This window comes from Muscardinus avellanarius (assembly GCF_963383645.1).
Source record: "Muscardinus avellanarius genome assembly, chromosome: 14".
Classification (NCBI taxonomy): domain Eukaryota; kingdom Metazoa; phylum Chordata; class Mammalia; order Rodentia; family Gliridae; genus Muscardinus; species Muscardinus avellanarius.
The window spans coordinates 61,927,456-61,953,775 of record NC_137800.1 but is presented as its reverse complement, the minus strand read 5'-3'; the positions used below and the strand labels follow the sequence as shown (position 1 = coordinate 61,953,775).

The 26,320-nt window shown below is 43.8% G+C and overlaps 1 protein-coding gene across 1 annotated transcript in view; it reads right to left on the bottom strand.

The window, feature by feature from the left end:
* Positions 1 to 14,101: 14,101 nt before the first annotated feature.
* FNTA (farnesyltransferase, CAAX box, subunit alpha) overlaps positions 14,102 to 26,320 on the bottom strand; it is a gene marked incomplete at both ends in the record, with an annotated part of 41,988 nt that continues 29,769 nt past the window's right edge. Inside the window, 4 exon segments of the mRNA XM_080710265.1 lie at positions 14,102 to 14,224; positions 14,398 to 14,569; positions 16,504 to 16,566; positions 22,140 to 22,288. Coding sequence (XP_080566391.1) covers positions 14,102 to 14,224; positions 14,398 to 14,569; positions 16,504 to 16,566; positions 22,140 to 22,288 — 507 coding nt within the window.

Below are 26,320 nucleotides of genomic sequence, written 5' to 3'. Positions count from 1 at the left end.
AACTGGGGATTGAACCCAGAGGCGTTATACCTTTGAGCTATACCTCCATCTCTTTTTATTTTTTATTTTGAAACAGGGTCTCAGATGGGTGTGGTGGTGCATGCCTATAATCCCAGTACTTGGGAGACTGAGAAAGGAGTTATAGGTTTGAAGACAGCCTCAGAAAAGTAGTGAGACTCTCAGCAACCTAGCAAGAACCTGTTTCAGAAACAAAAAATGAAGCCAAGTGTAATGGTGCACGCCTATAATCCCAGTACTTGGGAGGCTCAGACAGGAGAATCACAGGTTCAAAACCAGGCTCAGAATGCCCCTAGGTTCAATCCCTAGCACCACAAAAATAAAAAATAAAATAAATAGGTAGGTAGGTTGGTCGATCGATCTGTCTGGGCGTGTAGCTTACAAGTAGAATGCTTTTAGGTTCAATCACCATATCAAAAAAAAAAAAAAGGAAGAAGAAAAGAAACAAGGCCTCACTAGTTTGCCGAGAAGTCTAAGTTACTGAGGCTAGCCTTGAACCTGCAATCCACCTGTCTCAGCCTCCCAAGTACTGAGATTACAGGCATACACTACTATACCCAGTGAGAATTATATCTCAATTGAAAAAAAGGTAAAAAATACTCTCTTCATATCAAGTGCAAGGTTCAATGGATGACGACTCCTTCCAGTTTCTGGGCTAGCACTGAAGGACTGGCACACTGGTCCTGAATGCTTTAAAAAGGAAATTTTAGAAATAATTGACTCTTAGCCAGGCGTGATGGTGCACGCTTGTAATCCCAGCATTTGGGAGGCCAAGATCAGAGGATCGCAGTTCATGGACAGCCTCAGTTACTTAGTGAGGCCCTACTCAACTTAGTGAGACCGTTTCAAAATAAAGAATAAAAAGTAGGGCAGGGGGTGTAGCTCGGAGGTCGAATGCCCCTGTGCTCCATCCCCAGACACGCAAAAAAAAAAAAAATTTGACTCTTTATTTGGGTATGGTGGCATATGCCTGTAATCCCAGTACTTCAGAGGCTGAGACAGGAGGATCAAAAGTTCAAGATCAGCCTCAAAGACGTAGCAATACCCTCCAGAGCTTAGTGGGACCCCGTTTCAAAATAGAAAATAATACAGAGCTGGAAGTATAGCTTAGAGGTAAAATGCCTGAGCTCAAGCCCTAGTACCACAAAAAAAAAAAAAAAAGAAAAAAGAAAAAGAAAAAAAGAAAGAAAAAGAAATGACTCTTCTATGATTAAACTGGGTCTCACTGAGTTCCAAAGGGCCTCACTAAGTAGCTGAAGCTGTCTGAGAACTGTGATCGTTCTGTCTCAGCTTTCCAAATGCTGGGATTACAAGCGTGCGCCACCACGCCCGGCTCTTTTATGATTTGGTGTAGTGTATTTTTTCTTTTCTTTTTTTCTTTTGCGCAGAACTGGATATGGAACCCAGGAGGCATTCCACCTCCGAGTTACACCCCAGCCCAATTTTTTATTTTTTCTTTCTTTCTTTCTTTCTTTAATTAATTTTTTGTGGGTCTGGGAATATAACCCAGAGGCATTCGGCCTCCAAGCTACATCCCCTGCCCTATTTTTTATTCTTTACTTTGAAACAGGGTCTCACTAAGTTGTGGAGGGCTCACTAAGTAGATGAGGCTGGCCGCAAACCTTGATCCTCCTGTCTCAGCCTCCTAAGTACTGGGATTACAGGCCTGCGTCACCAAGCCCAGCTTTTTTTCCTTTTCCTTTTCCTTTTTTTTTTTTTTTTGCAGTACTTGGGATTGAATGCAGGGGCACTCTACCTCTGAGCTACACTCCTAGCCCTTTTTATTTTGAAACAGGGTCTCAGAAGGTTGCTGAGGGTCTTACTAAGTTGCTTGAATCTGCGAACCTCCTATCTCAGCCTTCTGAGTACTGGATTTCAAGAGTGTGCCGAAGCACCTAGATAGTGCAGTTTTCTTTAATTAACAAAAAGTGCTGCTTGCTCGTGCCTGCTGTCATTAAAGGGTACTCAGGAAATCTCGACTCCGCGGGTCGGCTTCCCCCCTCCGTTCCCAGACACAAAGCCATCTGAATACTTGCTCTGCTGCCTCAGTCTTCCCATTCTACCTGTCCCTGTTCAGGGTCACGTGCTTACCTTTCTCAAGAAGATTCCAGGCTCATATACTTCTCTACAGCTGGTTCCCTCATGTCACCTTCAGAGACTTCAATTGAAGCTGCAATGACATTTACCACCCAGTCTCTTCAGCTTCTCCCATTTATACCTGGTTCGTAGAAGGTACTCTTAAAGAAACAGACAAAACCATTACAAATTTTTGTGGTGCTGAGGATTGAACCTAGGGGGAGTCTACCTCTGAAGCCCCAGCTCTTTTTTTTATGTTTTTGTTTGGAAATAAGGTCTTACTAGGTTGCTGAGAGTCTATGTTGCTGAGGCTGGCTTTGAACCTGCAATTCTTCCGTCTCAGCCTCCCAAGTACTAGGATTACAGGAATGTGCCACCGTGCTTGGCTACATTGCAGATTTTTTGAATGTTCTAATTATGATCTCTTATTTCTTCCCTATGTGTTCAGGTTTTTGTTTGTTTTGTGTTATGTGGCACTTGGGATTGAACTCAGGGGGCATTCTACCTCCAAGCTACACCCCTAACCCTGTTTTTTATTTTGAAACAGGGTCTAAGTTAACAAAAGTCTCCCTATTTGCTGAGGCTGTCCTCAAACCTGCAATCTTCCTGTCTCAGCCTCCCAAATATTGGAGCTACAAGTGTGTACACCACACCTGGCTCAAGTTTAAATGTACTGTATACCAAGACTGGGACTCTGTTTTCTGTGTGGTCTAGGCTGTTGGTGATTTTTTTGCTTGCTTGTTTGCTGGGATTGAACCCAGAGGGATTCTATCTCTGAGCTATACTTCCAGCTCTTTTTAATTTTTGTTTGCAAACAGGGTCTTGCTAGGTTGCAGAGAATCTTACTAAATTGCTGAGACTGGTTTCAAACCTGGATCCTTCTGTCTCAGTCTCTCAAGGACTGGTATTACAAAAGTGTGCCACCAAGCCTGCCTATTATTGATACTTTTTTTTTTTTTTTTTTTTTTTTTTTTTTAGCGGGTCTAGGGATGGAACCCAGGGGCATTCAACCTCTGAGCTACACCCCCTGCCCTATTTTTCATTCTTTATTTTGAAACAGGGTCTCACTAATTTACAAAGGACCTCACTAAGTAGCTGAGGCTGCCTGTGAACCACGATCCTCTGGTCTCAGCCTCTCCAATGCTAGGATTACAAGTGTAAGCCACCACACCCAGCTATTGTTGATACTTTCTATTGAATTTTTGTTGTTGTTGCAGTACTAGGGATGGAACCCAGGGGCATTCTACCTCAGAGCTACTCCCCCAGCCTGATTTTTTTTATTCTTTATTTTGAAACAGGGTCTGAGTTGCAGAGGGCCCCACTAAGTAGCTGAGGCTGGCCGCGAACCGCAATCCTCCTGTCTCAGCCTCCCAAATGCTGGGATTACAAGCTGCACCACCACGCCCAGCTACTGTTGAATTTTTAATTGATTTATTGTAGCTTTCATTTCATCCAGGAAGACTGTGGAGGTATCAATAAAAACCTAACATAGGTGGGGAGTGGTGGGCATGGAGGGGACACCTGGAGCACACCTGTGTTTTCATCACATTGAACCTCGCCAGAATGTGTAACTGCAAGGTACTAATCAAGTATATATATTCTAATAACTGCAGTCTCTCTTTCATAGTGTTTAAAATGATCAATTGAGAGTGGGCATGGTGGCACATGCTTGTAATCCCACATTTGAGAAGCTGAAATCGGAGGCTCATGGTTTGAGGACAGCCTCAGCTACTTAGGCCCTCCACAACTCAGTAAGACCCTGTTTCAAAATAAAGAATGAAAAATTGGGCTGGGTGTGTAATTTGAAGGTAAAATGCCCCTGGGTTCCATCCCCAGTACTGGAAAAAAAGTAATAAAGTTATCCATTGAGTCTTGATTTAAGCCTCAGTTCAGGGAGCAGCACATTTTTTTTTCTATTCAGTTACAAAAGGTAGACGTCTAGACTTGGCTTGGCTGAAGGGTGATAACCTTACACGTGTTTCGTGATGCAGGGAGTGGTGGTGCACAGCAGTCGCCAGTGCCCTGCTGTCACCATCAGCCAGCACTGGCCAGAGTGTGAAGGCAAGCCCAGGTGACACACAAACAAACATGTATGGCTAAGTTCCAGTGAGATTCGTTTATGGACACTGGAATCTAAATTTCATATAGTTTTCATGTATCAAAAATATTATTCTTGCCAGGCGTGGTGGCGCACGCTTGGAATCCTGGCAAGCTGAGACCAGAGGATCGTGGTTCACGGCCAGCCTCAGCTACTTAGTGAGGCCCTTTGTAACTCAGTGAGACCCTGTTCCAAAATAAAGAATAAAAAATAAGGCAGGGGGTGTAGCTTGGAGGTCAAATGCGCTGGGTTCCATCTCCAGATCCTCAATAAATAAATAAATAAATAGACTAAAAACTAGGGCTGGGGTGTAGCTTGGAGGCACAATGTCTCCGGGTTCCAGCCCCGGTACCACAAAAATATATATATATTATTCTTTGTTGGATTCCCCCACCCAACATTAAAATATTAAAGCAACTGGGCATGGTGGCACACACTTGTAATCCCAGTACCTGGGAAGCTGAGACAGAAGAATCACAGGTTCACAGCCAGCCTCAGTAACTTGTGAAGCCTCCCACCTTAGTAAAACCCTGTTTCCAATTTAAATTTTAAAATAATTAAAAAATAAAATAAATAAAAAAGGGCTGGAAGTATAGCTGAGAGGCAGAATGTCCCTGGGTTTCATCCCTAGTACACGAATATAAATAAAACAATAAATAGCCGGGCGTGGTGGCGCACGCTTGTAATCCCCGCGCTTGGGAGGCGGAGACAGGAGGATCGCGCAGGTTCGAAGCCAGCCACGCTGGCGTAAGAGACCCTGTTTCAAAAATATAAAATAGGTCTGGGAGTGTAGCCCGGAGGTAGAAGGGCTTCCAGGAACCCCAGTACCACCAAAAAAATAAAATAAATAAATAAATAAATAAATAAATAAAAGCATTCTTAGCTCTCAGGCTACACAAAAACGGGCAGTGAAGGTAGGGGTGGTGGTGGATACCTACTCCTTGGGAGGCTGAGACAGGAGGATCACAGGGTCAAGACCAGCCTCAGCAACTTAGTGAGACCCTGTTTCAAAATAAAAAATAAAAAGACAAGGGTGTAACTCAGAGGTTGAATGACCCTAGATGCAATTCCCAGTTTAAAAAAAAAAAAAAAAAAAAAAAACAGGCAAGCCAGGTTTGGTGGCGCATGCTTGTAATTCCAGCATTTGGGAGGCTGAGACAGGAGGATGGCAGTTCAAGGACAGCCTCAGCTACTTAGTGAGGCCCTCTGCAACTCAGTGAGACCTTGTTTCAAAATAAAAAATAGGCCAGGCGTGGTGGTACATGCTTGTAATCACCGTGCTTGGGAGGCTGAGACAGGAGGATTGCAGAGATTCGAAGCCAGACTCAGCTATTTACTGAGGCTCTCAGCAACTTAGTGAGACCCTGTTTCCAAATAAAGTATAAAATAGGTCTGGGAGTATAGCCCGGAGGTAGAATAGCCCCTGGGTCCCACCCCCAGTACCACAAAAATAATTAATTAATTAAAAATAGGGCTAGGGATATAGCTAGGAGGTAGAATGCTCCTGGGTTCCACCCCCAGTACCACAAAAACCAAAACAAACAAACAAACAGGCAACGGGACATAACTGGCCAAGCCTAGCATCAGGTGATATTTCTCTGGGTCTGTCACGGGCCAAAGTAATGTTATTCATGTAGGTGGCTGCGGCAGCCCTTAAATGTTAATGACTTCATGATATCTTTCTTTTTTTCTTTCTCTTTCTTTTTGGTACTGAAGTTGAACCCAGGGGCATTCAATCTCCAATCTCTACCCCCAGCCCTTTTGTCTTAGGGGTACTGGGGAATTAAGCCCACTGGCATTCTACATCTGAGCTAGACTCCTAGCCCTATTTTATTGTTTATTTTGAAACAGGGTCTGTCTCAAAGTTGCAGAGTGCCCTTGCTAAATTGCTGAGGCTAGCCTAGAACCTACAATCCTCCTGTCTCAGCCTCCCGAGTACTGGGATTACAGGCATGCGCCACCATGCCTGGTTTTTATTTTTATTTTGTGGGTTTTTTTTTTTTTTGGTGGTACTGGGGTTCCTGGAAGCCCTTCTATCTCCGGACTACACTCCCAGACCTATTTTTACATTTTTATTTGGAAACAGGGTCTCCTAAGCCAGCGCGCGCGCGGCTGGCTTCGAACCTGCGCGATCCTCCTGTCTCTGCCTCCCAAGCGCGGGGATGACAAGCGTGTGCCACCACGCCCGGCTTTATTTTTATTTTGAAATAGACTCTCATTAAGTTGCTGAGGGTCTTTCTAAATTACTGAGTCTGGCTTTGAACCTGCAATCCTGTTTTTATTTATTTATTTACTTACTTATTTATACTGGGGATTGAACCCAGAGGCATTCTACCTCCAAGCTACACCCTCAGCTCTATTTTATTTTTAGTTAGAAATAGGGTCTCACTAGGTTGATGAGAGTCTCACTATTTGCTGAGGCTGTATCCTCGAACCTGCAATCCTCCTGTCTCAGCCTCCCAAGTACTGGGATTGCAGGTATGCAACACCATGCCCAGCTATGATTTCTTTTTTTTTTTTTTTTTGCAGGTTTGGGGATGGAACCCAGGGGCATTTGACCTCCGAGCTACACCCTCTGCCCTTTAAAAAAAAAAAAAATTCTTTATTTTTGAAACAGGGTCTCACTAAGTTGTGGAGGGCCTCACTAAGTAGCTGAGGCTATCTGCGAACAGTGATTCTCCTGTCTCAGCCTCCCAAATGCTGGAATTACAAGTGTGCGCCACCACACCCGGCTCTGGCTATGATTTCTAAGTCTACACTGCAGCCCAGACCTTTCCCTTAAACCTTTCAGTCATCAGGCTTTTCAAGGCCTAGATGTCCACAGCTGGCCCAGGCTCTCCCTCCTGTCCTCAGCAAGCCCCTTCTCCTGGGCTCCCATTCTACCATGGCCACTAGACCCACCCACTCACTCAAGTCACAACACAGGGAACTGGGTTCTTCCTCCCCTGACCTCAAAGCCATGCAATCACCATGCAGCCGATTCTACCACCCACACCTCTCTCAGATCTGTGGACATCTGTCCTGCCACCCACCTGGCAGGAGCCTCACACCTGCTACCTGGGCTGCCGCAACAGTTCCTGACACACTTCTCCTTCCTTTTCTTTTCCAGTTCAGTCTCCATGCAGCAGAGAGGATCTTTTTTCTTTAGTGAAATGTTTCAAGAGGAAAAAAAAACAAAAAAAAAGCTGGCTGCAGTGGTCCACACCCTTAATCCCAGTCCTTGGGAGGCTGAGGCAGGAGGATCACAGATTGGTAGCTAGGCTCAGCAAGAAGTGAGATTCTCATCTACCCAGCGAGACCCTGCTTCAAAATTAAAATAAAATAAGGCTGAGGGTGTAGCTCAGAGGTAGAATGCCCCTGAGTTCAATCTCTAACACCAAAAAACCGGGGGAAAAAATTGTGAACATTCATTCAGTTTTGTCAATTTAGATGGAATATTGTTTCTAATATTATACAATTGTTCCTAATAATAAACAATTGTTTCTAACTGGGGATAGAACCCAGGGCCTCTCCAGGTTAAGCACACTCTCTATCACTAGGCTACATTCCCAGACTAATCTTTGTGAAAGAAATAAAATAGTACTTATACAGTTGAAAGTCCTTTGTACCCCACACAATCTGCTCTATCCCAAAAAGTTGTCACTATCCTCATATCAATGTGAGTCAGGAGTTCTCAAACTGTGGGTTCCCTTAGGAACTTGGGAGAAACACAAATTCCTAGGTATTCACCCCAGATCTACTAAATCAGAAACAAAACCTGTCTTGCTAAGTTCTCCAGGCTCATGCTAAAGCTTGAGAACCTCTGATGTACAGTTCTCCTACATGCTACTGTCCCAGATATATACCCAGAGGTAAGCACACATAAGCCGGGCACAGTAGCGAGCGCCTGCAGCTCCAGTACTTGGGAGGCTAAAACACGAGGATCACAGATTCAAGGACAGCCTCAACAACTTAGACCCTGCTTCAAAGTAAAAAATAAAATAGAACTGGCAGTATAGCTCAGAGGTAGAACACCCCTGGCTTCAATCTCCAGTACCAAAACCAAAAAAGTGACAACATATGAAAGTTTTCAAACTTTATACAAGTGGCTGGGTACTATTATTTATTTGCAACTAGCTTTTTTTTGGTGTGTGTGTCCTAAGGGCATTCTAACTCCAAGCTACAACCCCCAGCCCTATTTTTTATTCTTTATTTTGAAAGAAGGTCTTGGGTAGCGAGGCTGGCCTTGAAACTGAGATTCCCTAGCTTGTCTCCCACTTACTGTGATTACAAAGTGCACCACCATGCCCGCTAGTTTTTTTTTTTTTTTCTTCTTCTTTTTGCAGTACTGGTGATTAAACGCACGGGCATTCTACCTCTGAGCTACACCCCTACCTCTATTTTATTTTGAAATGGGGTCTTGCTAAATTGCTGCACCTGGCCTCAAACCTGTAATCCTTCTCAGCCTTCCAAACATTGATATTGCAAGTGTGCACCACTATAATTGGCAAAAAGGTGTTCTTTAAAAATAAGAATATGCAGTCAGACATGGTGGGACATGCTTGTAATACCAGCGCTTGGGAGGCTGAGACAGGAGGATTGCAGTTTTGAAGCCAGCCTCAGCTACTTAGTGAGGTTCTCAGCAATTTAGTGAGACCCTGTTTCCAAATAAAGTATAAAATAGGTCTGGGAGTATAGCCTGGAGGTAGAAAAGCCCCTGGGTTCTATTCCTAGTAACACACACAAATAAATAAATAAGTAAATAAATAAATAAAATTTATTTAAAGAATATGCAAATTAATTTAAAGAATATGCAAGCCAGGTATGGCGGCACACCCCTGTAATCCCAGCATTCGGGAGGCTGAGACAGGAGGATTGCGGTTCGTGGACAGCCTCAGCTACTTAGTGAGGCCCTCTGCAACTCAGTGAGACCCTGTTTCAAATAAAGAATAAATAGGGCAGGGGATGTAGCTCAGAGGTCAAATGCCTCTGGGTTCCAGACCCGGGAAAAAAAAAAAAGAATAAAAACTTGGGCTTGGGATACAGCTTGGAGGTAGAATGCCCCTGGGTTCCATCCTCAGTACTACCAAAAAAAATAAAAGAAGAATACGCAAGCCGGTGGCACATGCCTGTAATCCCAACTACTTAGGAGGCTAAGGCTGGAGGATCACAAGTTTGAGGACTGCCTCAGTAACTTGAGATCCTGCCTCAAAATATTGGTACTGAGGACTGAACCTAGGGGCATTATACCTTTGAGCTATACCCTCAGCCCTATTTTTACTTAGAAACGGGATCTCATTAAATTTTTGACAGCCTTACTAAGTTGCTGAGGCTTGCTTCCAACCTGCAATCCTCCTGTCCCAACCTCCCAGGTACTGGGATTACAGGTGTGCACCATCACACCCCGCTATATTCTCAAACCTATGTTGAATCCTCCCCATTAGTCAGCAATCTGTTCATGCACTTCTTGCTGATTCTGTTTTTTTGTTTTGTTTTGTGCTACTGGGGATTGAACCCAGGGGCATTATACCTCTAAGCTCAACCCCAAGCCCTATTTTTTATTTTTATCTTGAAACAGGGTCTAAGTTGCAGAGGGCCTCATTAAGTAGCAGGGGCTGGCCACAAATCTGCAATGCTCTTGTTTCAGCACCCCAAGTACTAGATTAAAGGTCTATGACACCACACCTGGCTCTGATTCTGTATTTTATATGCCTCAATAGCCTTTTTTTAAACCAGGCGTGGTGGTCCATGCTTGTAATCCCAGCATTTGGGAGGTTGAAGCAGGAGGATCGCAGTTTGTAAGGAGCCTCAGCTAATTAGGGAGGCCCTTTGCAATTCAGTGAGACCCTGTTTCAAAATCAAGAATAAAAAATAGGGCTGGTCAGGGGAATGGGGGCCGACCCTGAGACTGGCAGCTTATTAAAGATGACTTTAGTCCACCTCAACACCTGTTTTTGTTTTTTGGGTTTTTTTTTTTCCCCTTTAGAGGCATATTTCTGGAGCAGAATGCCCAGAGCTTAGGATAAGGCTGGGTGGCAGATGAAACTTCCTGGCCCAGAAATTAAAGGGGGAAAAAAAAAAAAGCACTAAGATTTACTGGTCCTGAGAAGACAATGCACATTAAGGAGTAAGAATGCGGGGTCGGTTAAGTATAAGATACTCCGGCAGTTTGTTGTTGTTGTTTTGTATTGGGGATTGAACCCAGGGGCTTTCTACTTCTGGGTTACACTCCCAGACTTATTTTATATTTATTTGGAAACAGGGGCTCACTAAGTTGCTGAAAGCCTAAATAGTTGAGAGGCTGGCTTTGAACCTGTGCGAACCTCCTGTCTCAGCCTTCCAAGTACTGGGATTACAAGCGTGTGCCACCACGTCTGGCTCTCGGGCACTGTTTAAACACAAAGGATTTCTGATGCTGATAGGAAAAGCTTGATAATATAGGGGAAGCGGGTTCCCGGATGCATATTCAGTTTAATTTTAAAATATAAACATAAGTACCAGGAAGGCTGAGATAGGAGGATCGCGGGTTCGAGGCCACCTCGGCTACTTAGTGAGGCCCTCTGCAACTTGGTCAGACTCTGTTTCAAAACAGAGTTTAAAAATTGGGCTGGGGATGTATCTTGGAGTTAGAATGCCCCGGGGTTCAATCTCCGGTATCGCAAAATAAATAAATAAATGAATAAATAAAACATAATGGAACGAAGTGACTTACCAATTTACAGAGAATCTCATACAACGCTAGAAGAAGCGGACCAATGTCACTCAATGCAAAGAAGCACGCTTTACCAATGAAGTGCCAGGTGTATGATAATGTTTGTCTTACATACTCTGCTTCCTTAGCTTCGGGTTTCTCTAGCGAAGGCAAAGGGGTGGACAGGACCTAAATAAGCCGCTAAATAAGGCGGCTAAGGTTTGCTTCCTAAAGGCTCTCGGTCGCCGGCGGCGGGCGAGGTCTCAGGTTTGTGGCCCGCGAGGCCCCAGTCCCCGCCCACCCACGGCTCTGCCCGCGCCCCGCCCATGGCGCATGCGCGACCCCAGTCTCCGCCCACTCACGGCTCTGCTCACGCCACCGGCACACTGCGCCTGCGTAGTCCTAATCCCCGCCCACCACGGCTCCGCCCGCGCCACCAGCCCACTGCGCCTGCGCGGCCGGAAGTGGCTCTGGCAGCGTGCGAAGTTGCCCCCTGGTGTCCGCCGGGGGCGTCGCAGCCCGAGGTGGAGCTGGAGAGTGGCCCAGGTTTCTAGACCAGGTCCTTTTCTCTCCGGACCAGAGAGCCTGGTACTGTTTCAGCCAGTGGAGAGCTGGATTCATCGCAAGGCGCGGTCTTCAGACCTGCACAGTGGCATCGACATGTTTGAAACGCAGACTCCTGGCCAAAGGCCGGCGCAGGCCTCGCAGGGATGTCCAGAACCACTGGTGTAGAGGAGGCGCAGGCTCAGTGCCCAGAGGGAGCTAAGCTGAGCTTTGCACGTTCAAGGACAGCCACACTGGGCTGGAGCATCCAGGAGGGGACAGACAGAACTAGGAAGGCCTCAGTGCAGGAACACCTGCTTATGCTGTTAGGCTTTGGTTCATTGAGGTTGTTTTGGGGTTTTGTTTCTATACTGGAGATTGAACTTAGCAGCATTCTACCTTGGGGCTACACAGCAGCCCTATTTGTGTGTGGGGGGGGGGGAGTACTGGGGATGGAACCAACCCAGGGGCATTCTACCTCCGAGCTACACCCCCTATTTTTTATTCTTAATTTTGAAACGGTCTCACTGAATTGTTGAGGCTGTCCTGGAACCTGCTATCCAGCTGTCTCAACACTCCTGGTTTACTTTTTATTTTAAGACAGGGTCTCCCCAGACGTGGTGGCGCATGCTTGTAATCCCAGCATTTGGGAGGCTGAGACCGGAGGAACGTGGTTCGTGGACAGCTTCAGCTACTTAGCCCGCCACAACTTAGTGAGACCCTGTTTCAAAATAAAGAATAAAAAATAGGGCGGGGTGTAGCTCGGAGGTCAAATGCCCCTGGGTTCCATCACCAGCCCCGGAAAATAAATAAGTAAATAAATAAATTAATTAATTAAAAAAGCAGGGTCTCAGTAGTTGGGGCTGGCCTCAAACCTGCGGTTCTCCTGTATCAGCCTCCCACATACTGGGGTTACAGGTATAATCAGAGGAGCAAGGAATAAAATTGCAGCATTTAAAAAAAATCAGGCATAGCATAATTAACTTCATTTAAATTAGAAGTGCCATTCTACAGTGACCCACTTTGTTGTTGTTGGTGTATGTGTGTGTGTGTGAGAGAGAGAGATAAAGATACTGGGGATGGAAGCCAGGGGCATTATCCCTTCTCCTCAGCCCTATTTTGGTTTTTATTTTGAAACAGGGCTTCACTGAATTGCTATGAGCCTCTCTTTAGTTGCAGAGGCTGGCCACGAACCTGCGATCCTCCTGTCTCAGCCTCCCAAATACTGGGATTACAGACTTGTACCACCACACCCAGCTCACTTTTCACTTTGAAATCAAGAGGATAATATGAAGCCAGGCATGATGGCGCACGATTGTAATTCCAGCATTCTGGAGGCTGACACAAGAGGATAGTGGTTTGCAGAGAGCCTCAGCTACTTTGCAATTCAGTGAGACCCAGTTTCAGAATAAAGAATAAAAAATAGGGCTGGGGGTGTAGCCTAGAGGTAGAATGCCTCTGGGTTCCATTTCCAGTAACACACACACACACACACACACACACACACACACACACACACACACACACAATAACAACATGGTATGGGTTAAAAACAGATAATAATAATTCAAACTCTCTGTGTGTGTGTGTGTATATATTTTTTTTCTTTTTCAGTACTGGGGATTGAACTCAGGGACATTCATTCTACCTTTGAGCTACAACCCCCAACCCTATTTTTCTTTTTATTTTGAAACAGGGCCTCACTAAGTAGCTAAGGCTGTCTGCAAACCGCAATCCTCCTGTCTCAGCCTCCTGAATGCTGGGATTACAAGTGTCTGCCACCATGCCCGACTTCCAATTCACATTTTAACAATTAACATTCCTTTTATCTCATTTCTACAATTTTTGGCAACTTTTTTTTTTTTTTGGTGTGTATGTGGTACTGGGAATGGAACTCAGGAGCATTCTGCCTCTGAGCTACACCCCCAGCCCTATTTTCTTTTAATTTGAAACAGGGTCTAAGTTGCTGAGGGCCTCAGTGAATCGTGGAGACTGGCTTTGAACCTGCAATCTTCATGTCTCAGACTCCCAAATCTTGGATTACAAGCGTGCAACACCATACCTGGCTAGTATTTTTTTCCTCAAATGTTTTTCTAAGCTAAGACAATGTCCCTTGTATAAAAAAAAAAAAAAAAAAAAAAAAAAAAAAAAAAAAAAAAAAAAAACCTACTTTGGCAATGCTTTTAGATAACATCTGTAATTTTATTACAAAACTATTCTTTTGGCATTAGTTGGTTACAGTGATAGCAAGATACTGTAAGTGGCATAGCAGCTCTAATATAACAGCTGTATTCCCTGCTTACTGAACCAAAATTTAAGTTACCTCAAACCCATTACATACAAGTTACCTGCAGTCACTCCTGATACAAATCCTTACATATACACCTTTTAGGGAAGAGTTGATGCTAGGATTAGATTAAATGTTGGTAAGACTACAGAAGTAGTAGTTCCTTTCTGGGACTTTTTACTTTACCCTCTCCTCCGATTAGTTTGCTTTAAAAGAACCAAATTTCTTAGAGCTAGTCTGAATAGCAGCAGCACCCAAGGAATGTCACACTTAGTTCTTGTTAAAAAGCAGTACCTGTGCAATGCGTGTTTTACACCACAGGTAAGGGAATGATCATTCTAGTTTTAAACTCCTGCATTAGAGTCCCTTAAGAAAATAAAAGCATTTCATCAAGCTTTTCTGCAGGAAGTTATTGCTGTACGTTTGTTGGTAGGTCACTTTCCCGGCTGTGTTTGCTTTGAAGAGATCTTCCAATGTATCTCCAATATTCCTTTCTTATAGTGTCCTTTTCTTTAGCTAGGACTTCACATAACTGAAAAAATAAGAAAAATTTATTAAAGTAAATATATAATATACATCCTAAGTCAGAAATAGCCCTGCACTGAATTCCAAAGTAACCATGTGAAAGGGGGCATGAACATTAGCGGCACTGGGTAGACAATTCCAGGAAACCAGAAAGAAAAGTACTGAGTCACATCAGCTTACCTCTAATGCTTTATTAAGAACATCCTCCTTGTCATCACATTGGTTTTCTAGCATGTCTTCATAGATATCCACAAGAAAGGCAATTAGGTAGGGGGAACTGTGACTTGGTTGTAAATCAAGTAACTGATTTAACAGATTGGGATATTTGGAAAGACCGCGATCCTGTAAAATCCTGAAACAAAACAAAAAAACAATTTTGAAAGAGTGAACAAAAACAGCAAAAGATCAAGACAAATTAAGCCCTAAAACACAGGCAAGAAAAAGAGACTTATTATTATTATTATTATTATTTTTGGTGGTACTGGGGTTCCTGGAAGCCCTTCTAGCTCCGGGCTATGCTTCCAGACCTATTTTTATACTTTTTTATTTGGAAACAGGGTCTCTTAAGCCAGCACGGCTGGCTTTGAACCTGCGCGATCCTCCTGTCTCCGCCTCCCAAATGCGGGGATTACAAGCGTGCGCCACCATGCCCAGCTAGAAGACTTATTTTGAATGAATGAGGCTGAAATAAAATGAAACAAAATAAAATGAAACAAAACTAAAATTATGTAAGCCTTACAAAATAGTTATGTGAGGCTTATCTTGGATAATTAAGAACTGAGTAAAAGAAGTTTAAGAAAACAATGAAGTTTAAAAGCAATAATTTATAATGCAAACTGCACCACACATAACTAAAGCAGAAATTAAATCATCTCTTAAAAAGTGGGAATCTCCAGTTGTGACACATGCCTGTAATCACAGTACTCGGGAGGTTGAGGCTGGAGGACTGCCTTGGTAACTGAGAGACACCTTATTTCTAAACAAAAAAATAAAAGAGCTGAAGGTGTAGCTTAGAGGTAGAATGCTCCTGGGCCCTGGGCTCAACAATCCCCAGGACCACCAAAAAATAAAAAAAGAAGAAAAATAAGGCAAGAGGAAAGACTGCTTCTTCTTGAGATGGTTCTCCATCCTTTTAGCTCTGTGGGACAGCAGGCCCCAACCCCAACGCATCTCCAAATGTGACTACTCCACACTGCGCTCTTTGGGAAGAGTGTCCGTGAAGGCCTCTAAGTTTAACAAAGTGGCTGTGTCCATGGCTAGGCAAGTGAAACCTATTTAAGGAGCAAAACTTGTAAATGGAGCTCTCTAGCGATGATAAAGAAGGGCATCTAACTGCAATCAGTTTGTAAAGGCAGAAACTCAGTGTGTATATTCCATCCTTTGACAATAACACTAGAGGATTCCTAAATGCAATTTAAAATGCATTACTGTTTACTCACATGTTGTTCTAAAAACTTTGTTGGTAGGTGCTTGGGAGGCTAAAGGAGGCAGAGGACACAGTTCTTGAGAATTACTCTATCCTTTTTATGCTTCTGTTCTTTTTGTTTGTCTTTGCCGTACTGGGGATGGAACCCAGGGGCATTCTACCTCCAAACAACACCCCCAGCCCCAGCCCTATTTTTTAATCCATCCTTCCTTCCTTCCTCCCTCCCTCCCTCCCTCCCTCCCTTTCTATTTCTTTGTGGTACCTTGGATGAAACCACACTCCCAGACCTATTTTATACTTTATTTGGAAACAGGGTCTCACTAAGTTTCTGAGAGCCTCACTAAGTAGCTGAGGCTGGCTTTGAACCTGTGCGCTCCTCCTGTCTCAGCCTCCCACGTGCTGGGATTACAAGCGTACACTACCACGCCTAGCTCTATTCTTTATTTTAGGGTCTCACTGAGTTGCAAAGGGCCTCACTATGTAGTTGAGGCTGTCTGCGAACCAAGATTTTCCTGTCTCAGCCTCCCAAATACTGGGATTACATGTGTGCACCACCATACCCGGCTTGCTCTGTTCTTAAATGCGGAAACATGGAAAATTCTTTTTTTTGTTGTTGTTGAGGTACTGAGGTTGGAACCCAGAGGCATTCTACCTTCGAGCTATATCCCCAGCCCTATTTTTTATTCATTATTTTGAACAGGGTCTCACTGAGTTGCAAAGGGCCTCACTAAGTCTTAGCTGAGGCTGCCCTTGAACCACCATCCTCCTGTCTCAGCCTCCCAAATGCTGAGATTACAAGCACACACCACCACACCCAGCTTGATGTTTTAAAAAATAGAACCAGAAAAACAACCCCTTACCCTTTCAAATAGTTCCATGCACTTTCATTATGCGGTACGAGTTTGATCATTTCCAGTGTGTACCTGTAAGGAGACAACCACAAATGAATGTGTGTGAGTTTGGAAGTGCAGTACAACAGCATTCTGCATGTGTGTATGGCACTACGGACTGAACCCAGAGGCAGTCTATCTAGGAGATGTACTCCCAGCCCTATTTTATGTTTTATTCTGAAACAGGGTCTCACTAAATTGCAGAGTGGCCTCACAAGGTCGCTGAAGCTCCCGCAAACTTGAGATTCCCTCCCTGAGCCTCTTCCAAGTACTGGGATTACAGGAGTGCACCGCCGCGCCTGGTTTACAGTTTTAACAACAGTGACACCTAGGCATGCGCTCTCACTCTAAGCGCCATCTTCATCTCTTCGCTGCTGTAGCATCTCTCTAGTGCACACCTAAACTAGGAGCCCGCCAGGCTGCTGCTGTCCTTTTTTTTTTTTTTTTTGCGGGTCTGGGCATGGAACCCAAGGGCATTCTACCTCCTAGCTACACCCCCAGCCCTACTTTTTATTCTTTATTTTGAAACACGGTCTCAGTTAGTTGCAAAGGGCCTCACTAAGTAGCTGAGGCTCTCTGCTAACCGTGATCCTCCTGTCTCAGCCTCCCAAATGCTGGAATTATAAGTGTGCGCCACCACACCCGACTCCGACTCAGCTGTCCACTCTTATTTTTATATACTTCCTCCCTCTTGTATTTCTCTATTCAATGCTGGGGAAAAATACTTAGCTAACATAAAGCTAAAATCACAATATTTATGAAATTAATATGAGAGTTTTTTATTTCTGAAGAAAATTTAGCTAAAACAAGAAGAGTTTCTTTTGGTATCGGGAATGGAACTCAAGGGCACTGCACCGCTGAGCTATACCTCCAGCCCTTTGCTTTATTTTGAAACAGGATCTTGCTCAGTTGTTGAGGTTAGTCTCAAACCTGTAATCCTCCTGTCTGAGCCTCCCAAGTACTGGGATCAGAGGTGTGTGCTACCACTCCTGGCTAATACTCCCATACTCCCCTCCCTTTTTGGTGGTAATGTGGATGGAACCCAGGAGGATTCCACCTCCGAGCTACACCTCCAGTTGTAATTTTTATTCTTTATTATTTTATGTTATTTTTTATTCTTTATTTTAAAAGTGTCTCACTGAGTTGCAAAGGGCCTTACTAAGTAGCTGAGGCTGTCCATGAACCTCCTGTCTCAGCCTCCCAAATGCTGGGAATACAAGTGTGCGCCACCACGCCCGGCTAATACTTCCTTTAATGGCAAAGCAACCTTGGGGAAAAAGTCAAACATCTACTTATGCCTGACAAATCCTCAGTCACTGAAAAAAGGTAATTAACATCATTTTGGGAGCTATAGTTAAAAACAGCATGGAAATAATAGTCAATAAAAGTAAAAAATAAATACAAGTATGTATTTCTTATATTTCAAAGCAAGATTACTAGTAGCTATAGTTCCCAGTCAAAATGAACACTCCCTATACTCTTTTGTGTACCGCAATTACAAATATAATTCAGACTTGACTTCACAATTCCAAGAAAGTTCCAGAAATAGTTCTTCACCCTCTGCTCAGATGAGTATGTCACTGACTGAGGCTTAGCAGTGCTCTTGGTCTTGCTGCAGGGCTAGCATGAGAGGATTTTTTTCAGAGAGTAATACACTCATTAAATCTTACGAAAAATTTTCCCAACAACTTTTACGTGACCAAATGTTTTCAGTTATTTGTAAAACCATGTTCCTACAGGTCTTTCTTGGTCCTTATAAAATATTCTTTTTTTTTTTTTTTTTTTTTTTTTTTGGTGGTACTGGGGTTCCTGGAAGCCCTTCTGCCTCCGGGCTATACTCCCAGACCTATTTTATGCTTCTTTTTATTTTTGGAAACAGGGTCTCCTAAGCCAGTGTGGCTGGCTTCGAACCTGCGCAATCCTCCTGTCTCCACCTCCCAAGCTCGGGGATTACAAGCGTGCGCCACCAAGCCCGGCTAAAATATTCTTAATTTCATTTTGGCAATGCCTATGTTTTTATTTGAATCTGTGTGCATTAAGGCTTTGTCTATTTTTGTTTTTGGTGTGTGTGTGTGAGGGGGGGTACTGGGGACTGAAACCAGAGACATTCTACTGCTGAGTTCTACCCCCAGTCCCATTTTTTTTTCTTTTATTTTGAAACAAGGTCTCACTAAAGTTGCAGAGAGCCTCACTAAGTAGCTGAGGCTGCCTCAAACCTGTGATCTTCCTGTTTCGGCCTCCCAAGTACTGGAATTACAAGTGTGTACCACCACACCTGGCTAGGGATAATCTATTTTTTTTTCTTTTTTTAAATGGTACCAGTGATTGAACCCAGAGGCATTTTACCTCTGAGCTACATCCTCAACCCTATTTTTTGTTTGTTTTGAAACAAGGCTGAAGTTATGGAAGGCCCTTCAAGTTGCTGAGGCTGGCTATGAACCCGAGGTCCTCCTGTCTCAGCCTCCTAAGTACTGGAATTACAAGCTTGCGTCACCACGCCTGGCTTAAGAATTATCTATTTGAATGGTGAAAACATGGAGTTTGTTGGAGGTCTGACTACCTACCTGAATACCCTAGCCCCATAAAATTATTTAAGTGTAGCCAAGCATGGTGCCACATGCTTGTAATCCTAGTACTTGGGAAGCTGAGACAAGAGGATAGCAGGTTCAAAGTCAGGCTCAGCTACATAGTGAGACCTTTTACAACTTAGTGAGACCCTGTTTCAGAATAAAATATAAAAATAGAGCTGGGGTGTAGCTCAGAGGTACAAAGCCCCTGGGTTCCATCCCCAATACCGTAAATAAATTCTAGATAACTATAGATACTACTATTAACATTTTAAGTATTTCTTAGATCCATCTTACAGGAACAATAAACCTTACGTATAAAAAGTTCTTTTAGATTCTTGGCTGATTACTTGTATTTCTATTTGGTAAAAGATAGCTAGTGATCTGCCTCTAAAGCCAAAGAGGAAAGTTTGCATTTTCCAAACCCTCCAAACTCAATTTTCTTGGGTGTGTGTGTGTGTGTGTGTGTGTGTGTGTGTTGCTATGGATTTAATCCAGGGGCATTATACCTCCAACTACACCCCCCCCCCGGCCCTATTTTATTTTTTTATTTGTAAATAGGATCTTGCTAAGTTGATGTGAGCCCCACTAGTTTCTAAGGCTTGTTTCGAACCTGGGATCCTCCTGTTTCAGTCTCCCAAGTACTGAAATTATAGGTGTGTACCACCACACCCAGCAACATTCAATTTTTAAATAATTTATCCTGGTAATATTCAATTTTTAAACAATGTTTTGCTCCTAACCTAATGAATTAAGGCACAGTAAATAAGGAGTATATAATATTTGAAATACATAAATTATTCCCCTCCTTTTGTAGTACTGAGGATTGAACCACTGAGCTACCAATGAGCTATACCCCCAAACTTCCCCCTTTTGGCGCTGAGGGTTGAACTCAGGAGTGTTCACCCTCTAAATTATACCTCCAGCCCAATTTTTAGTTTTGAAATAGGCTCTGACCAAGTTTGCAAAGGGCCTCAAAGAGTTGCTGAAGCTGGCGATCCTGTTTCAGCTTCCCAAGTACTGGGATCACAGGTGTGGGCCATCATACCCAGCTACTCCTTTTATTTTTAAACAGAGCCGCACTGAGTTACCATTTGATGGCCTGAAGCCCATGATCCTCCTTCCTCATTTTCTCAAGCCCTGGAATTATAGGCATGTGCTACTGCACCCAGTTTAAAATCCACTAATAATAATAATAATAATAATAATTTATTATTATTATTATTATTATTATTATTATTATTATTATTATTATTTGGTGATATTGGGGTTTGAATCCACAGGTGTTCTACTGCCAAGCTACAACCCTAGCCCTGTTTTATTTTATTTTGAAACAGAATCTCCCTAGGTTGATTAGAGTCTGACTTCTTGCTAATGTTATCCTTGAACTTGCAATCATTCTGTCTCACCAAGTATAGGGATTACCGGCAGGCACTACCACACCTAGTGGAACCCATTAATTGCTAACGGTGTCAATTCATGAAAGAATAAACTCACATTTTACTTATTTTATCTTATTGGCACTGGGGACTGAACCCAGCAATATTCTACCTCCGAGCTATACTCCCAACCCTATTTTTATTCTTTTTATTTTTGAAATAGGGGATCACTAAGTTGCAGAGGGCCTCATTAAATATCTGAGGCTAAGCCAGGCTTGTTGGCACAAGCTTGTAATCCCAGCATTTGGGAGGCGGAGACAGGAGGATCTGGGTTTGAGGACATCCTCAGCTACTTAGTGAGGCCCTTTGCAACTCCATGAGACCCTGTTTCAAAACAAAGATAAAAACTAGGGCTAGGGGTGTAGCTCAGAGGTGGAATGCCCCTAGGTTCCATCCCCAATACAGCAAACAAAACAAAACAAAACAAAACAACCTGAGGCTGGCTGTGATCCTCCTGTCTTAGCCTCCCAAGTCCTGGGATTACAAGTATGAACCACCACATCTGGCACATTCAATCTCTTAGCAAGAGAGCCAACTCTAGCCAGGCATAGTGGTGGGTGCTTATAATCCTCGTGCTTGAGAGGCTAAGACAGTATCAAGACTCAGCAACCTAATGAGATCCTGTTTCAAAAAAACCCAAAAAACAAAACAAAACAAAACAAAAAAAGGCTGGGGTTATAGCTTGGAGGTATAAAAGCCCAGTACCACAAAAACAAAAAAGCATGTTCAAACTGTGAAATACACTGAGACATAATGGACAAAGAAGATTAGAGAGTGACTAGCATATTTATAGGTATAATATAGAAACTCATGCCAATTTAGAAAATTCTCATTCTGCTGAGGGTGATGGCATACAACTGTAATCCCAGTATGTACAAGACAGGAGGATTCCAGTTTGTGGCTAGCCTCAGCAACTTAGCAAGGTCCTCCACAATTCAGTGAGACCCTGTTTCAAAATGAAAAATAAATAAAAAAGGGCTGGGAGTATAGCTCAAAAGCAGAATACTCCTGGGTTCAATCCTCAGTACAGGAAGGAAGGAAGGAAGACAGTCAGTCCCTAGTTCTATTTCTTACAACAGCTTTTTATGTTTTAGTGGCTCTCAACTGGGTGGCTCTCAAAGGAAGATCCGGCAACATCTGGGGACATTTTTGCTGAAATTGAGGAGTACTGTTAAACATTCTATAATACAAAGAACAGCACAGCCTCCCCCAACAAAGACTCATCCTGTCCTAGGGTAACATGGCATTTGAGAACTATTATCTAAAATGCAACAGAATTTAATCATCGTTTAAAAATAAACCCTCTTATACACTATGAAATATAATTTGTTTTCAATCTCTAGAAGCAATAATATTTGTTTCTTTTTTATGGTACTCGAGATCAATCCTAAGGCATTATACCTCTGAGCTATACCCCCAGTCTCATTTTATTTATTTGGAAACAGGGTCTAAGTTGTGGAGGGCCTCGCTAAATTGCTGATGCTTCGGTTCCAAGATGGCAAGACCAATGGCAATCTTGATCTCTGCTGTATCCCCAATGCCTGAGGCTCAGGAGACATGCAAACATTTAATGAACAGGCAAGTGAAAGATATCACTTACTGGACTTCTCTCTCCAGCACAGCACGGTCATTGTAGCCGGTGGTGTTAGAAATCACAAAGTATCTTTGGTTCCAGACAGAATTATTTCTCACATCCTCCTTGAGAAGTTGGTCTACATACTGCAGCTCATTATCCCAAAGTTTAAATTCCTAAAACAAAATTAAAAGAAATCCAATCAGCCGGGCGTGGTGGCGCACGCTTGTAATTCCCGTGCTTGGGAGGTGGAGACAGGAGGATTGCACAGGTTCGAAGCCAGACGTGCTGGCTTAAGAGATCCTGTTTCCAAATAAAAATATAAAAAATAGGTGTCTGGGAGTGTAGCCCAAAGGTAGAAGGGCTTCCAGGAACCCCAGCCCCACCAAATAAATAAATAAAATAAATAAATAAATAAATAAATAAATGAAATCCAATTAGAAATGTTGTATTATTTGTAAACAATAAAATATCAAGCCAGGTGTAGTTGCAAATGCCTATTGTCCCATTAACTTGCTGGAGAAGGAGGCTAACAAGTTAAGGCCAGCCCAGGCAACTTGGTGAGATGCTGCCTCAAAATAAAAACTAAAATATCAGTAAAGCAAAGCAGGTAAAACTGAAGTCAAAAGATTGACCACATATCTGAAGAGAAGTGAGAGATGCAGAACAAGGAAATAGAGGGGGAATAAAATAATGAAATTAAAGACAGGTCCTGAGAAGACACATTCAGAAATCAGTAAGAAGTCATCAATGGGATGGGCATGGTAGCCCACACTTGTAATCAGCCTCACTGGTTGAGGCCAGCCTTAGCAACTTAGTGAGACTGTATTAATTTTTTTCCCCCGGTACTGGGGATGGAACCCAGGGGCATTCTACCTCTAAGCTACACTCCAGCCCTATTTGTTATTCTTTATTTTGAAAGAGGGTCTCAATGAGTTGCAAAGGGCCTAAGTAGCTGAGGTTGGCTGCAAACCCACAATCCTCCTCTTTCAGTGTCCTCCCACCCCATTTCAAAATTAAAAAACAAGCCGGGCGTGGTGGCGCACGCTTGTAATCCTCGCTCTTGGGAAGCGGAGACAGGAGGATCGCGCAGGTTCGAAGCCAGCCGCGCTGGCATAAGAGACCCTGTTTCAAAATATAAAAATAGGTCTGGGAGTGTAGCCCGGAGGTAAAAAGGCTTCCAGGAACCCCAGTACCACTAAAACACACACACACACACACACACACACACACACACACACACACACACACACACAGTTATCAGAAAAAATTTAGAGGGGGGAAAAGTCACTAAAGTTACAAAATGAGTAACTATACATCATATATAAATTAATGTGATTTGAGCCAGGCATGGCTGTGCACATTTGTAATCTCAACATTTGGGAGGCTGAAAAAGGATCTGGGGTTGCAGATGGCCTCAGGTACTTATTGAGACCCTTTGCAACTCGGTGAGACTGTATTTCAAAATAAAGAATTTTAAAAAAAGTGCTGGAAGTAGGCCTTGTGGCACATGTTTGTAATCCCAGCATTTGGAAGGCTGAGATAAGAGGATTCAGGTTCACAGCCAGCCTCGGCTACTTAGTGAGGCCCTTTACAACTCAGTGAGACCCTATTTAAAAAAAAAAAAAATAGGGCTGGGGGTGTAGCCCGGAGGCAGAATGTCCCTGGATTCCATCAGCAGAACCGCAAAAAAAAAAAAGTTTTTAAATTATGTAATTTGATAGATATACAACATTTAAGTGCAAAAGTAACACTAAAAATGCACATATATGATAAATTACCTTAAAATACATGTAGAAAAATATAAACAATTCGATTTAGATATAAGCTTTTCCATTATAAAGCTGACTTAATAAAAAAAATCTATGGGAGAGTACAGCCAAAATTTACAAATGTAGTGGTCTGGCGTGGCGTGGTGGTATACACTTGTAATCCTAGCATTTGGGAGGCTGAGACAGGAGAATCTCAGTTCTTGGCCAGCCTCATATACTTAGGCCCTTTGCAACTCAGTGAGACCCTATTTCAAAATAAAGACTAAAAATTACTGCACGGGGTGTATGTAGCTCAGAGGTAGAACGCCCCTGGGTTTAATCCCCAGTACCAGGAAGGAAGGAAGGAAGGAAGGAATAGAATTTCAGTTTCATGGTGATAAGCTGGGTCCCTCCCTTTCACCTACGGGACCCCACAGCGGGAACAAAAGGCGGAACCCCAGAAGCGGAGACATCGTGAGATTTCAGACAGCATGGGGCAGACTCCAGATGTTGCTAGAGGACTGGCCGCTAGCTCCACCCCCAGACCCCAGCTACATAAATACCCTCGCTTCCTCAATGCCTTGTGACTCTGCTGACTGTGTGACTCTATTGCTTGGTCATCAGTCCCTTCCCCCACGGTTGGCAGACCTCGCCCAAAGGTGCCAGTTGATTAAAGAGGCCTTTAGTAACTTGGCTGGTGTTTTTCTCCTTGCTACCCTCAACTCAATCTCAACATTACATCTGGTGCCAAAACCCTCTGAACCCAAGAGAACTTATTTTTTTTAATTTTCTATTTTTTTTTTTTTACCCCTCCCTGAGCCCCTGTAACTCCTGTCCGGAGCCTTCCTCTTTACTCCCAGGAACCTGGACTCTCCAACCCTCAAGTGGACTGCTTTCTTTTAGACTGTGTGCGCCCCCAAGGTCCCGTGTTGGGCTCGCTGGGTGGCGTGCACCCACCAGCCCCTCGGACTGCACCATTGCTGCTCTAGCTCTGCACTCCTGCACCCCTCAGAGGTCTTTCAGAGAGGGTATGCTCCCTTCCCTTCCTCTGGTCAGCAGATTCCAACTTGTTGCCTCCTCTCTGGACTTGGGTCCTCCCTTTCTGCCGGTTCACTGGGATCTAAAATCCAAGTGCTTAGTGACCCATTGTCCTCTGGTCCACTGGTACCACTTGCCCATTAGACTGGGCTTTTTAGGTCAAGGCCCTGTTTCTGAACATTGATCAGGATAATCGGGGACACCTGTTTCCTCTTCTTCATTCTAGCCCACGGACCAGACATGGGAAGCCAGAATTCCAAAATAATGGGTCACGCCAGGCGTGGAGGCGCATGCTTGTAATCCCAGCATTTGGGAGGCTGAGACAGGAGTATCGCGTTTTGCGAACAGCCTCAGCTATTTAGTGAGGTTCTCTGCAACTCAGTGAGACCCGGCTTCAAAATAAAGAATAAAAAATAGGGCAGGGGGTGTACCTTGGAGGTCGAATGCCCCTGGGTTCCATCTCCAGACTCGCAAACAAACAAACATAAAAATAATGGGTCGCTGCGTCCCGAAAACAGAACTCTGGATTTTAAAACCCTGACTGATCTCAGTAACCTTTGTAAACAGTGTGGTAAATGGTCGTAAGTCCTTTATGTCCAGGCTTTCTTTTTCCACAATCCTGTCCTTCTGACCACTCGCCCCAGTCAGCTGCCATTTTCCCATCTCCAACCACGGTGGACTGGGCCTTTTATAGTGATCCTCACCACACCTACTGCAAACTGCTGGGGGACCCCAACTGGCATCACCTTACTTGGCTAAAAAGGGCTCCATTACAACAACCTCATGACAAAATAATTCTCCTATACAGTTTTGGGTCCCACTAAGCTCCATTTCCCTCGACAACTCTCTTTAATGCTTTTATTTCAGCAGGTCCACTTGTTTATATGGTACGGTGCTCTCCCTCTCTGGATGCCAGACAGCTATAACTCCTCATCTGTTAAAGTTTATTCAGAGGCGCATTATCGAGCTGTACAGGGTAATCTCCAATCAATTCCCGCTGTAGCCATACTCCCACCTGCCCACTTCCAAAGATCCTACCTCTCCTGGCCCCCCTATCACGCCCCCCTTCATAGCAGGTCATTATAGACTCCGTTGTCACCCAATATCACCAAAAGGCTGTGATGATAAGTCGGGTCCTCCCCTTCCCCCACAGGACCCCACAGCAGGGACAAAAGGCGGAACCCCAGAAGCCAGAGCAGACATTGCAAGACCAGATATCATGAGACTCCAGACATCGCGAGGCAGACTCCAGAAGTAATAAGAGGACCAGCCGCTAGCTCCACCCCAAGACCCCAGGTACATAAATACCCTCACTTCCTCTCTGCCACACGACTCTACCGACCAACTCTGCTGACCACGTGACTCTGTTGCTCAGTCACTGGTCCTTTCCCCCACAGTCGGCAGACCTCGTCCAAAAGT